Raw genomic sequence first — 13082 nt, forward strand, 5'->3', positions numbered from 1 at the left:
TGGAGTCCCAGCTCGGTGTCCTGTGCCCGAGGAGAGTCGAGTCCCAGCTTTGTGTCCTGTGTCCTGTGTCCGAGGAGGGTCGAGTCCCAGCTCGGTGTCCTGTGTCCTGTGTCCGAGGAGAGTCGAGTCCCGGCTCTGTCCTGTGTCCGAGGAGAGTCAAGTCCCGGCTCGGTGTCCTGTGTCCTGTGTCCGAGGAGAGTCGAGTCCCGGCTCGGTGTCCTGTGTCCGAGGAGAGTCGAGTCCCGGCTCTGTGTCCTGGGTCCGAGGAGAGTCGAGTCCCGGCTCTGCCCTGTGTCCGAGGAGAGTCGAGTCCCGGCTCTGCCCTGTGGCCAAGGAGAGTCGAGTCCCAGCTCGGTGCCCTGTGTCCGAGGAGAGTCGAGTCCCGGCTCTGTGTCCTGGGTCCGAGGAGAGTCGAGTCCCGGCTCTGCCCTGTGTCCGAGGAGAGTCGAGTCCCGGCTCTGCCCTGTGGCCAAGGAGAGTCGAGTCCCAGCTCGGTGCCCTGTGTCCGAGGAGAGTCGAGTCCCAGCTCAGTGTCCTGGGTCCGAGGAGATTCGAGTCCCGGCTCTGCCCTGTGTCCGAGGAGAGTCGAGTCCCGGCTCTGCCCTGTGTCCAAGGAGAGTCGAGTCCCAGCTCGGTGTCCTGTGTCCGAGGAGAGTCGAGTCCCGGCTCTGCCCTGTGTCCGAGGAGAGTCGAGTCCCGGCTCTGCCCTGTGTCCGAGGAGAGTCGAGTCCCAGCTCGGTGTCCTGTGTCCTGTGTCCGAGGAGAGTCAAGTCCCGGCTCTGCCCTGTGTCCGAGGAGAGTCGAGTCCCGGCTCTGCCCTGTGTCCGAGGAGAGTCGAGTCCCAGCTCGGTGCCCTGTGCCCGAGGAGGATCGAGTTCCGGCCCTGTGTCCTGTGTCCGAGGAGAGTCGAGTCCCGGCTCTGTTCTGTGTCCTGTGTCCTAGGAGGGTCAAGTCCCGGCTCGGTGCCCTGTGTCCTGTGTCCGAGGAGAGTCAAGTCCCGGCTCGGTGTCCTGTGTCCTGTGTCCGAGGAGAGTCGAGTCCCGGCTCGGTGTCCTGTGTCCTGTGTCCGAGGAGAGTCGAGTCCCGGCTCGGTGTCCTGTGTCCGAGGAGAGTCGAGTCCCGGCTCTGTGTCCTGGGTCCGAGGAGAGTCGAGTCACGGCTCTGCCCTGTGTCCGAGGAGAGTCGAGTCCCGGCTCTGCCCTGTGTCCGAGGAGAGTCGAGTCCCGGCTCGGTGTCCTGTGTCCGAGGAGAGTCGAGTCCCAGCTCAGTGTCCTGGGTCCGAGGAGAGTCGAGTCCCGGCTCTGCCCTGTGTCCGAGGAGAGTCGAGTCCCGGCTCTGCCCTGTGTCCAAGGAGAGTCGAGTCCCAGCTCGGTGTCCTGTGTCCGAGGAGAGTCGAGTCCCAGCTCGGTGTCCTGTGTCCTGTGTCCGAGGAGGATCGAGTTCCGGCCCTGTGTCCTGTGTCCGAGGAGAGTCGAGTCCCAGCTCGGTGTCCTGTGTCCTGTGTCCGAGGAGAGTCAAGTCCCGGCTCTGCCCTGTGTCCAAGGAGAGTCGAGTCCCGGCTCTGCCCTGTGTCCGAGGAGAGTCGAGTCCCAGCTCGGTGCCCTGTGCCCTGTGTCCGAGGAGGATCGAGTTCCGGCCCTGTGTCCTGTGTCCTAGGAGGGTCAAGTCCCGGCTCGGTGCCCTGTGTCCTGTGTTCGAGGGGAGTCGAGTTCCGGCTCGGTGTCCTGTGTCCTGTGTCCGAGGGGAGTCGAGTTCCGGCTCGGTGTCCTGTGTCCTGTGTCCGAGGGGAGTCGAGTCCCAGCTCAGTGTCCTGTGTCCTGTGTCCGAGGGGAGTCGAGTCCCGGCTCGGTGCCCTGTGTCCTGTGTCCGAGGAGAGTCGAGTCCCGGCTCGGTGTCCTGTGTCCTGTGTTCGAGGGGAGTCGAGTTCCGGCTCGGTGTCCTGTGTCCGAGGAGAGTCGAGTCCCAGCTCGGTGTCCTGTGACCTGTGCCCGAGGAGAGTCGAGTCCCAGCTTTGTGTCCTGTGTCCTGTGTCCGAGGAGGGTCGAGTCCCGGCTCGGTGTCCTGTGTCCGAGGAGGGTCGAGTCCCGGCTCGGTGTCCTGTGTCCTGTGTTCGAGGGGAGTCGAGTTCCGGCTCGGTGTCCTGTGTCCTGTGTTCGAGGGGAGTCGAGTTCCGGCTCGGTGTCCTGTGTCCGAGGAGAGTCGAGTCCCAGCTCGGTGTCCTGTGTCCTGTGCCCGAGGAGAGTCGAGTCCCAGCTTTGTGTCCTGTGTCCTGTGTCCGAGGAGGGTCGAGTCCCGGCTCGGTGTCCTGTGTCCGAGGAGGGTCGAGTCCCGGCTCGGTGTCCTGTGTCCTGTGTCCGAGGAGAGTCGAGTCCCGGCTCTGCCCTGTGTCCGAGGAGAGTCGAGTCCCGGCTCTGTCCTGTGTCCGAGGAGAGTCGAGTCCCGGCTCGGTGTCCTGTGTCCTGTGTCCAAGGGGAGTCGAGTCCCGGCTCGGTGCCCTGTGTCCTGTGTCCGAGGAGAGTTGAGTCCCGGCTCTGCCCTGTGTCCGAGGAGAGTTGAGTCCCGGCTCGGTGTCCTGTGTCCTGTGTCCGAGGAGAGTGGAGTCCCGGCTCGGTGTCCTGTGTCCGAGGAGAGTCGAGTCCCGGCTCTGTGTCCTAAGTCCGAGGAGAGTCGAGTCCCAGCTCGGTGTCCTGTGTCCTGTGCCCGAGGAGAGTCGAGTCCCAGCTTTGTGTCCTGTGTCCTGTGTCCGAGGAGGGTCGAGTCCCGGCTCGGTGTCCTGTGTCCGAGGAGGGTCGAGTCCCGGCTCGGTGTCCTGTGTCCTGTGTCCGAGGAGAGTCGAGTCCCGGCTCTACCCTGTGTCCGAGGAGAGTCGAGTCCCGGCTCTGTCCTGTGTCCGAGGAGAGTCGAGTCCCGGCTCGGTGTCCTGTGTCCTGTGTCCAAGGGGAGTCGAGTCCCGGCTCGGTGCCCTGTGTCCTGTGTCAGAGGAGAGTTGAGTCCCGGCTCTGCCCTGTGTCCGAGGAGAGTTGAGTCCCGGCTCGGTGTCCTGTGTCCTGTGTCCGAGGAGAGTGGAGTCCCGGTTCGGTGTCCTGTGTCCGAGGAGAGTCGAGTCCCGGCTCTGTGTCCTGGGTCCGAGGAGAGTCGAGTCCCAGCTCGGTGTCCTGTGTCCTGTGTCCGAGGAGAGTCGAGTCCCGGCTCTGCCCTGTGTCCGAGGAGAGTCGAGTCCCGGCTCTGCCCTGTGTCCAAGGAGAGTCGAGTCCCGGCTCGGTGTCCTGTGTCCTGTGTCCAAGGGGAGTCGAGTCCCGGCTCGGTGCCCTGTGTCCTGTGTCCGAGGAGAGTTGAGTCCCGGCTCTGCCCTGTGTCCGAGGAGAGTTGAGTCCCAGCTCGGTGTCCTGTGTCCTGTGTCCGAGGAGAGTGGAGTCCCGGTTCGGTGTCCTGTGTCCGAGGAGAGTCGAGTCCCGGCTCTGTGTCCTGGGTCCGAGGAGAGTCGAGTCCCAGCTCGGTGTCCTGTGTCCTGTGTCCGAGGAGAGTCGAGTCCCGGCTCTGCCCTGTGTCCGAGGAGAGTTGAGTCCCGGCTCGGTGTCCTGTGTCCTGTGTCCGAGGAGAGTGGAGTCCCGGCTCGGTGTCCTGTGTCCGAGGAGAGTCGAGTCCCGGCTCTGTGTCCTGGGTCCGAGGAGAGTCGAGTCCCAGCTCGGTGTCCTGTGTCCTGTGCCCGAGGAGAGTCGAGTCCCAGCTTTGTGTCCTGTGTCCTGTGTCCGAGGAGGGTCGAGTCCCGGCTCGGTGTCCTGTGTCCGAGGAGGGTCGAGTCCCGGCTCGGTGTCCTGTGTCCTGTGTCCGAGGAGAGTCGAGTCCCGGCTCTGCCCTGTGTCCGAGGAGAGTCGAGTCCCGGCTCTGTCCTGTGTCCGAGGAGAGTCGAGTCCCGGCTCGGTGTCCTGTGTCCTGTGTCCAAGGGGAGTCGAGTCCCGGCTCGGTGCCCTGTGTCCTGTGTCCGAGGAGAGTTGAGTCCCGGCTCTGCCCTGTGTCCGAGGAGAGTTGAGTCCCGGCTCGGTGTCCTGTGTCCTGTGTCCGAGGAGAGTGGAGTCCCGGTTCGGTGTCCTGTGTCCTGTGTCCGAGGAGAGTTGAGTCCCGGCTCGGTGTCCTGTGTCCTGTGTCCGAGGAGAGTGGAGTCCCGGTTCGGTGTCCTGTGTCCGAGGAGAGTCGAGTCCCGGCTCTGTGTCCTGGGTCCAAGGAGAGTCGAGTCCCAGCTCGGTGTCCTGTGTACTGTGTCCGAGGAGAGTCGAGTCCCGGCTCTGCCCTGTGTCCGAGGAGAGTCGAGTCCCGGCTCTGCCCTGTGTCCAAGGAGAGTCGAGTCCCAGCTCGGTGCCCTGTGTCTGAGGAGAGTCGAGTCCCGGCTCGGTGTCCTGTGTCCGAGGAGAGTCGAGTCCCGGCTCTGCCCTGTGTCCAAGGAGAGTCGAGTCCCGGCTCGGTGTCCTGTGTCCGAGGAGAGTCGAGTCCTGGCTCTGCCCTGTGTCCAAGGAGAGTCGAGTCCCAGCTCGGTGCCCTGTGTCCGAGGAGAGTCGAGTCCCAGCTCGGTGTCCTGTGTCCTGTGTCCGAGGAGAGTCAAGTCCCGGCTCTGCCCTGTGTCCGAGGAGAGTCGAGTCCCAGCTCGGTGTCCTGTGTCCTGTGTCCGAGGAGAGTCGAGTCCCGGCTCGGTGCCCTGTGCCCTGTGTCCGAGGAGGATCGAGTTCCGGCCCTGTGTCCTGTGTCCGAGGAGAGTCGAGTCCCAGCTCTGTTCTGTGTCCTGTGTCCGAGGAGAGTCGAGTCCCGGCTCGGTGCCCTGTGCCCTGTGTCCGAGGAGGATCGAGTTCCGGCCCTGTGTCCTGTGTCCGAGGAGAGTCGAGTCCCGGCTCTGTTCTGTGTCCTGTGTCCTGTGTCCGAGGAGAGTCGAGTCCCGGCTCTGCCCTGTGTCCGAGGAGAGTCGAGTCCCGGCTCTGCCCTGTGTCCAAGGAGAGTCGAGTCCCAGCTCGGTGCCCTGTGTCCGAGGAGAGTCGAGTCCCAGCTCGGTGTCCTGTGTCCGAGGAGAGTCAAGTCCCGGCTCTGCCCTGTGTCCGAGGAGAGTCGAGTCCCGGCTCGGTGCCCTGTGCCCTGTGTCCGAGGAGGATCGAGTTCCGGCCCTGTGTCCTGTGTCCGAGGAGAGTCGAGTCCCGGCTCTGTTCTGTGTCCTGTGTCCTGTGTCCGAGGAGAGTCGAGTCCCGGCTCTGTTCTGTGTCCTGTGTCCTGTGTCCGAGGAGGGTCGAGTCCCGGCTCGGTGTCCTGTATCCAAGGAGAGTCGAGTCCCGGCTCTGTTCTGTGTCCTGTGTCTTGTGTCCGAGGAGAGTCGAGTCCCGGCTCTGTTCTGTGTCCTGTGTCTTGTGTTCGAGGGGAGTCAAGTTCCGGCTCGGTGTCCTGTGTCCTGTGTCCGAGGAGGGTCGAGTCCCGGCTCGGTGTCCTGTGTCCAAGGAGAGTCGAGTCCCGGCTCGGTGTCCTGTGTCCGAGGAGAGTCGAGTCCCGGCTCGGTGCCCTGTGTCCTGTGTCCGAGGGGAGTCGAGTTCCGGCTCGGTGTCCTGTGTCCAAGGAGAGTCGAGTCCCGGCTCGGTGTCCTGTGTCCGAGGAGAGTCGAGTCCCGGCTCGGTGCCCTGTGTCCTGTGTCCGAGGAGAGTCAAGTCCCGGCTCTGCCCTGTGTCCGAGGAGAGTCGAGTCCCGGCTCGGTGTCCTGTGTCCTGTGTCCGAGGAGGATCGAGTTCCGGCCCTGTGTCCTGTGTCCGAGGAGAGTCGAGTCCCGGCTTGGTGTCCTGTGTCCTGTGTCCGAGGAGGATCGAGTTCCAGCCCTGTGTCCTGTGTCCGAGGAGAGTCGAGTCCCGGCTCGGTGTCCTGTGTCCTGTGTTCGAGGGGAGTCGAGTTCCGGCTCGGTGTCCTGTGTCCTGTGTCCGAGGAGAGTCGAGTCCCAGCTCAGTGTCCTGTGTCCTGTGCCCGAGGAGAGTCGAGTCCCAGCTTTGTGTCCTGTGTCCTGTGTCCGAGGAGGGTCGAGTCCCGGCTCGGTGTCCTGTGTCCGAGGAGAGTCGAATCCCAGCTCGGTGTCCTGTGTCCTGTGTCCGAGGAGAGACGAGTCCCAGCTTTGTGTCCTGTGTCCTGTGTCCGAGGAGGGTCGAGTCCCGGCTCGGTGTCCTGTGTCCGAGGAGAGACGAGTCCCGGCTCAGTGTCCTGTGTCCGAGGAGAGTCGAATCCCGGCTCGGTGTCCTGTGTCCTGTGTTCGAGGGGAGTCGAGTTCCGGCTCGGTGTCCTGTGTCCGAGGAGAGTCAAGTCCCAGCTCGGTGTCCTGTGTCCTGTGCCCGAGGAGAGTCGAGTCCCAGCTTTGTGTCCTGTGTCCTGTGTCCGAGGAGAGTCGAGTCCCGGCTCGGTGTCCTGTGTCCGAGGAGAGTCGAGTCCCAGCTCGGTGTCCTGTGTCCGAGGAGGGTCGAGTCCCGGCTCGGTGTCCTGTGTCCGAGGAGAGACGAGTCCCGGCTCAGTGTCCTGTGTCCGAGGAGAGTCGAGTCCCGGCTCGGTGTCCTGTGTCCTGTGCCCGAGGAGAGTCGAGTCCCAGCTTTGTGTCCTGTGTCCTGTGTCCGAGGAGAGTCGAGTCCCGGCTCGGTGTCCTGTGTCCGAGGAGAGTCGAGTCCCAGCTCGGTGTCCTGTGTCCTGTGTCCGAGGAGAGTCGAGTCCCAGCTCGGTGTCCTGTGTCCTGTGTCCAAGGAGAGTCGAGTCCCGGCTCTGTTCTGTGTCCTGTGTCCGAGGAGGGTCAAGTCCCGGCTCGGTGCCCTGTGTCCTGTGTCCGAGGAGAGTCGAGTCCCGGCTCGGTGTCCTGTGTCCTGTGTTCGAGGGGAGTCGAGTTACGGCTCGGTGTCCTGTGTCCGAGGAGAGTCGAGTCCCAGCTCGGTGTCCTGTGTCCTGTGTCCGAGGAGGGTCGAGTCCCGGCTCGGTGCCCTGTGTCCGAGGAGAGTCGAGACCCGGCTCGGTGTCCTGTTTTCTGTGTCTAAGGAGGATCGTGTCCCGGCTCTGTTCTGTGTCCTGAGTCTGAGGAGGGTCGAGTCCCGGCTCTGTTCTGTGTGCTGAGTCTGAGAAAGGTGCAGGTTTCTGATATTCCGAGTTCCAAGTCCAAGTCTGAGTCTGGCCGTGCTTATTCCGGCTTCTGCGTTGCTCACTCTGTGATCTCCCTCTGAACAATCCTTGCTTCCCTGCTTTCCTTGTCACGATTAATAAACTCTCTTCATGTTAACGCTACAAAACGTGTTTGTCCTGCTGTTGGGTCCACCCTAATGCTCCACAACTGTGACAATTGGCTGGCTGACAGAAAACAAAGAGTAGCGATTAACAGGTCCCTTTCGGAATGGCAGGCGGTGACCAGTGGGGTACCGCAGGGTTCAGTGCTGGGACCACAGCTGTTTACAATGTATATTAGTGATTTAGATGAGGGAATTAAAAGTAACATTAGCAAATTTTGCCGATGACACAAAGCTGGGTGGCAGTGTGAAATGTGAGGAGGATGTTCTGAGAATGCAGGGTGACTTGGACAGGCTGGATGAGTGGGCAGATGCAGTTTAATGTGGATAAATTTGAGGTTTTCCACTTTGGTGGTAAGAACGGGAAGGCAGATTATTATCTAAATGGAGTCAAGTTAGGAAAAGGGGAAGCACAACGAGATCTAGGTGTTCTTGTGCATCAGTCACTGAAAGCAAGCATGCAAGTACAGCAGGCAGTGAAGAAAGCTAATGACATGTTGGCCTTCATAACAAGGGGAATTGAGTATAAGAGCAAAGAGGTCCTTCTGCAGCTGTACAGGGCCCTGGTGAGACCACACCTGGAGTACTGTGTGCAGTTTTGGTCTCCAAATTTGAGGAAGGACATTCTTGCTATTGAGGGAGTGCAGCGTAGGTTCACAAGGTTAATTCCCAGAATGGCGGGACTGTCATATGTCGAAAGATTGGAGCGACTGGGCTTGTACACACTGGAATTTAGAAGGATGAGAGGGGATCTTATTGAAACATATAAGATTATTAAGGGATTGGACATGCTGGAGGCAGGAAGCATGTTCCCGCTGATGGGTGAGTCCAGAACCAGAGGCCACAGTTTAAGAATAAGGGGTCGGCCATTTAGAACGGAGTTGAGGAAAAACTTTCTCACCCAGAGAGTGGTGGATATGTGGAATGCTCTGCCCCAGAAGGCTGTGGAGGCCAATTCTCTGGATGCTTTCAAGAAAGAGATGAATAGAGCTTTTAAAGATAGCGGAATCAAAGGTTATGGGGATAAGGCAGGAACTGGATACTGATTGTGGATGATCAGCCAGGATCACAGTGAATGGCGGTGCTGGCTCGAAGGGCTGAATGGCCTACTCCTGCACCTACTGTCTATTATTGTCTATTGACAAGTCTAGGATAAGAGGGCAGGATGATCTTTTAGAACTGAGATGGGGAGAAATTACTTTAGTCAGAGGTTGGTAAATCTGTGGAATTTGTTGCCACGAGCAGCTGTGGAGGCCAAGTCACTGGGAGTATTTAAGGCAGAGATAGGTTCCTGATTAGCCAGGGTATCAAAGGATATGGGGTGATGGTGGGGAAATGAGGATGACTGATAGGATTGGCTCAGCCCATTATTGAATGACAGAGCAGACTCGATGGGCCGAATGGCCCACTTCTGCTCCTATATCTTATGATCTTGTATGCCCCCTCACCCTTCCCGGTTTCCATCACTCCCTCCTTCCACTACACCCCTCCCCATCTCTGTCATCCCATCCCTCCTCTACACCTCATCCTGTCTCCGTCACTCTCTCCCTCCCCTACACCCCTCCCAATCACCGTCACCCCCTCCCCGTCTCTGTCACCCCCTCCCTCCCCTACACCCCTCCCCGTCTCCGTCACCCCCACCCTCCCCTACACCCCCTCCCTCCCATACGCCCCGCCCCGTCTTCGTCACCCCCTCCCTCCCCTGCACCCCTCCCCATCTCGGTCACCCCCTCCCTCCACTGCACCCCTCCCCATCTCTGCCACCCCCTCCCCGTCTCGGTCACCCCCTCCCTCCCCTGCACCCCTCCCCGTCTCTGTCACCCCCTCCCTCCCCTACACCCCCTCCCTCCCATACGCCCCTCCCCGTCTCCGTCACCCCCTCCCTCCCCTACACCCCTCCCCGTCTCCATCACCCCCTCCCTCCCCTACACCCCTCCCCGTCTCCGTCACCCCCTCCCTCCCCTACACCCCCTCCCTCCCATACGCCCCTCCCCATCTCCGTCACCCCCTCCCTCCCCTACACCCCCTCCCTCCCCTACACCCCTCCCCGTCTCCGTCACCCCCTCCCTCCCCTACACCCCTCCCCGTCTCCTTCACCCCCTCCCTCCCCTACACCCCTCCCCGTCTCCGTCACCCCCTCCCTCCCCTACACCCCCTCCCTCCCATACGCCCCTCCCCATCTCCGTCACCCCCTCCCTCCCATACGCCCCTCCCCATCTCGGTCACCCCCTCCCTCCCCTGCACCCCTCCCCGTCTCGGTCACCCCCTCCCTCCACTGCACCCCTCCCCGTCTCCGTCATCTGCTTCATCCCCTACACTCACTTTCTCCGTCACCCCCATCCTCTCCTCTCGGATGATGTAGTCTCTCTGAAACTCAGATCTTCCCCTCCCTTCCGGACCCTACGCCCCGCTTTTCCTCTCCGCCAGGTCCCCACAGAGATCCCTTTCTGTGACAGACCAGTGCCCTGTTGGGACCTTCGATGGTGCGGAGACCTTCCATCTCATGGGAGGTGTTTTCCCCGGGGTTCCAGCGAGTTCGGGAAGGTCCTACCTGACGGGCAGCAGCTCCCAGATCCATGTCTCCGGGAAGTATTCCCGGACCTTTTCTTCAGGGAGACGTGCTCCTTGCCCAGGGCTGTAGGCAGTGACCATCACAGCACCCGGGGGCGCTGGTACAGGTGCGCTGAAACGTAGCATTGGGGACATTTCCCGCATTTCAAAACCTGCAACGTGAAATACCTCATGAAACGTTTGGGCTGGCCGGAGGCTGAGGCTCCGATGGGCTCCAAGAGCTTGTGAATGGGAAGATCCCACAGACTGGGTGGTGCAGGGTTCCACAGCTGAGGGCACGCTGTCCTACGTCACCCCAACCCTCCGTCTCTGTAAGCCCTCTCCTTATGGCATTGACAACCCTGCCAGGCTCTTTAAACCCCCTCTGGGCAGAACTCCTCTCCCTTCCAGCCAAGAGCTCCCTGTCTCTATAACGCCCTAAACACCTCTCTCTGTCTCCGCCATCCCCTCCTGCCCCTACATTCCTGCCAGCGTCTGTAAACCGCACCGCCCGGCCCCCCCCAGCCGATACAGCCGACCCCACGTCTCAAACCTGCACTTGCCCTCAGACCCAGTGGAAGACAAGTTCCAAATGGCAGAGATACTTAAATCGCCCTTGGCCACCGGTGATGTACCAGAAGATTGGACGATGTTGTTGAACAAAGTCTCCAAGTATAACCAGGGGACTATAGTCCAGCGAGACTGACATCAGCAGTGGGAAAGTTATCGGAAGCTGTCCTGATGGACCTGGATTGACAGGGACTGATTAGGGGAGGCCAGCAAGGTAGATCATGCCTAACCAACCGTACAGGCCATTTCCAGGGAAGTTGATGGATCAAGACAGTGGATGTTGTCCACATGGACTTCAGCAAGAGATTGGACACGGTCCCACACGGGAGGCTGGTCAGGAGTGTTCTGTCGCTCAGCAGTAAAATGGATTGGACATTGGCTTTGTGGCAGAAACCAGAGAATGTCAGTAGATCGTAACCCACTACTGGCCCCTACATCTCACCCCTGTCACCCCCTTCCTCCCCTGCGCCCCTCCCCGTCTCCGTCACCCCCTCCCTCCCCTGCACTCCTCCCCGTCTCTGTCACCCATTCCCTCCCCTACACCCCGCCCCGTCTCCGTCACCCCCTCCCTCCCCTACACCCCTCCCAGTCTCTGTCACCCCCTCCCTCCCCTGCACCCCTCCCCGTCTCCGTCACCCTCTCCCCGTCTCCGTCACCCCCTCCGTCCTCTACACCACTCCCATCTTCATCGCACCTTCCCTCCCCTACACCCCTCCCCGTCTCCGTCACCCCCTCCCTCCCCTGCACTCCTCCCCGTCTCTGTCACCCATTCCCTCCCCTACACCCCGCCCCGTCTCCGTCACCCCTCCCTCCCCTACACCCCTCCCAGTCTCTGTCACCCCCTCCCTCCCCTGCACCCCTCCCCGTCTCCGTCACCCTCTCCCCGTCTCCGTCACCCCCTCCGTCCTCTACACCACTCCCATCTTCATCGCACCTTCCCTCCCCTACACCCCTCCCCGTCTCCGTCACCCCCTCCCTCCCCGTCTCTGTCATCCCTCCACCCCTCCCCGTCTCTGTCACCCCCTCCCTCCCCTGAACCCCTCCCTGTCTCCGTCACCCCCTCCCTCCCCGTCTCTGTCACCCCCTCCCTCCCCGTCTCTGTCATCCCTCCACCCCTCCCCGTCTCCGTCACCCCCTCCCTCCCCGTCTCTGTCATCCCTCCACCCCTCCCCGTCTCCATCACCCCCTCCCTCCCCTGCACCCCTCCCCGTCTCCATGATGTCCTCCAGCCCCATCACCCTTCTATCCACTTCTATGTCTCTGTGACCCCCACTCTTTCCTCCCTGTATGAACCTCACTCACTCTGTACCTCAGATCTCCCCCTCCCCTCTGGACCCTACACCCCCGTTACTCTGCCAGCTCTCCACAGCGATCTCTTTCTGTGACAGACGCTCCCCAGACCCGGGTCCCGGTGGGACCTTCGATGGCGCGGAGTTCCTCTGCCTCATGGGGAGACGTTTCCCCGGGACCCCAGCGAGCGAACTCTCGGATCCCGGGTCCCATCTCCAGGTCGGCGGGGTCCCTACCTGAGGGGGACCAGGTCCCAGATCCAGGTCTCTGGGAAATATTCCCGGACCTTTTCCTCAGGGAGATGCGTCCCAGGCTCACGAGCCAAGGGACTGGCCGGCTTATGCAGTGCGAGTTTGAAATGAACAGGTCTTGGCCCTCTTTTCCGGTCAGTTACATGGGTTCGAAAGCCTGCAATATTAAACACTGAGTGAAAGGTTTGGGGTGGCCCTGGGAGGGTCAACTGGTCTGAAAAGATTGTGAATGGGAAGGTCCCTCATACTGGGTACTGTGGAGTTCCAACAGCTTCGGGAGTGTTGTTCCCTCACCTCTCCTCGACTCCTTCACTACCTCACTCACCCCTCCCCTCACCCTCCCGTCTCCGTCACCCCTCCCTGCCCCTACACCACTTCAAATCTGCCTCGCCACCGCCGGCCGCTGAAACCCCTCCACGTCTCTGCAACCTGCTTCAGCTGCTAATCCTAAGGGCCTGTGCGGATAGGCCGAGACCAAAGGCAATCCAAGGGACAAAGCTGATCCTCTGGGAGATCAGAACCGTCTTCTGTGCTTGGAGCTGACAGGGATGGTGGGGTGGGGATTGCGGGGGCGGGGGGGATCTTAAATGGAATATTTTCATCGGCATTCAAGCAGGAGGAGGACACAGGGCCCTATAGAAGTGAGGCGTGGAATGGGCTGCCGGCAACAGTGGTGGAGGGGGATACGATAGCGCCTTTTAAGAGACTTTTGGATAGGTACATGGAGCTTAGAAAAATAGAGGGCTATGGGTAACCCTGGTAATTTCTAAGGTGGGGACATGTTCGGCACAACTTTGTGGGCCGAAAGGCCTGTATTGTGCTGTAGGTTTTCTATGTTTCTAAATGGTATGAGGCTATGGACTGTATTACAGAGGAGGAGGAGGTACTCTCTGTCTTCAGGTAAGTTAGGGTGGATAAATCCCCAGGACCAGACAGGAAATTCCCTCGGACTCTGTGGGAGACGCTGAGGGGGTGGGGGGGAGGTGCCCGAGTAGAGATTCTTATATCACCCTTAGCGACAGGAGAAGAGCCAGAGGACTGGGAGATCGCCAATGTTGTTCTGTTGTTTAACAGAGACCATAGGTATCAGCCCAACAACTATAGGCCAGTGAGCCTGACCCCAGCAGGTACTGGAAAGTATTCTACTGCACTG

General features: G+C 61.1%; 1 protein-coding gene across 3 annotated transcripts in view; it reads right to left on the bottom strand.

Annotated features, from left to right (window-relative positions):
- LOC134342247 (alpha-2-macroglobulin-like) overlaps nt 1–13082 on the bottom strand; it is a 182923-nt gene that overhangs the window by 77632 nt on the left and 92209 nt on the right. Inside the window, exon 18 of one of the 3 annotated variants that reach the window (XM_063040209.1) lies at nt 11915–12086. The exons of 1 other annotated variant lie outside the window; for it this stretch is intronic. In XM_063040209.1, the coding sequence (XP_062896279.1) occupies nt 11915–12086 (172 nt within the window). Of the gene's footprint in view, nt 1–9819; nt 9992–11914; nt 12087–13082 lie in introns of all 3 variants that reach the window. One more of the 3 variants, XM_063040208.1, reaches the window with a different exon arrangement.

This window comes from Mobula hypostoma, unplaced genomic scaffold (genome assembly GCF_963921235.1).
Source record: "Mobula hypostoma unplaced genomic scaffold, sMobHyp1.1 scaffold_70, whole genome shotgun sequence".
In the NCBI taxonomy this organism is placed as follows: domain Eukaryota; kingdom Metazoa; phylum Chordata; class Chondrichthyes; order Myliobatiformes; family Myliobatidae; genus Mobula; species Mobula hypostoma.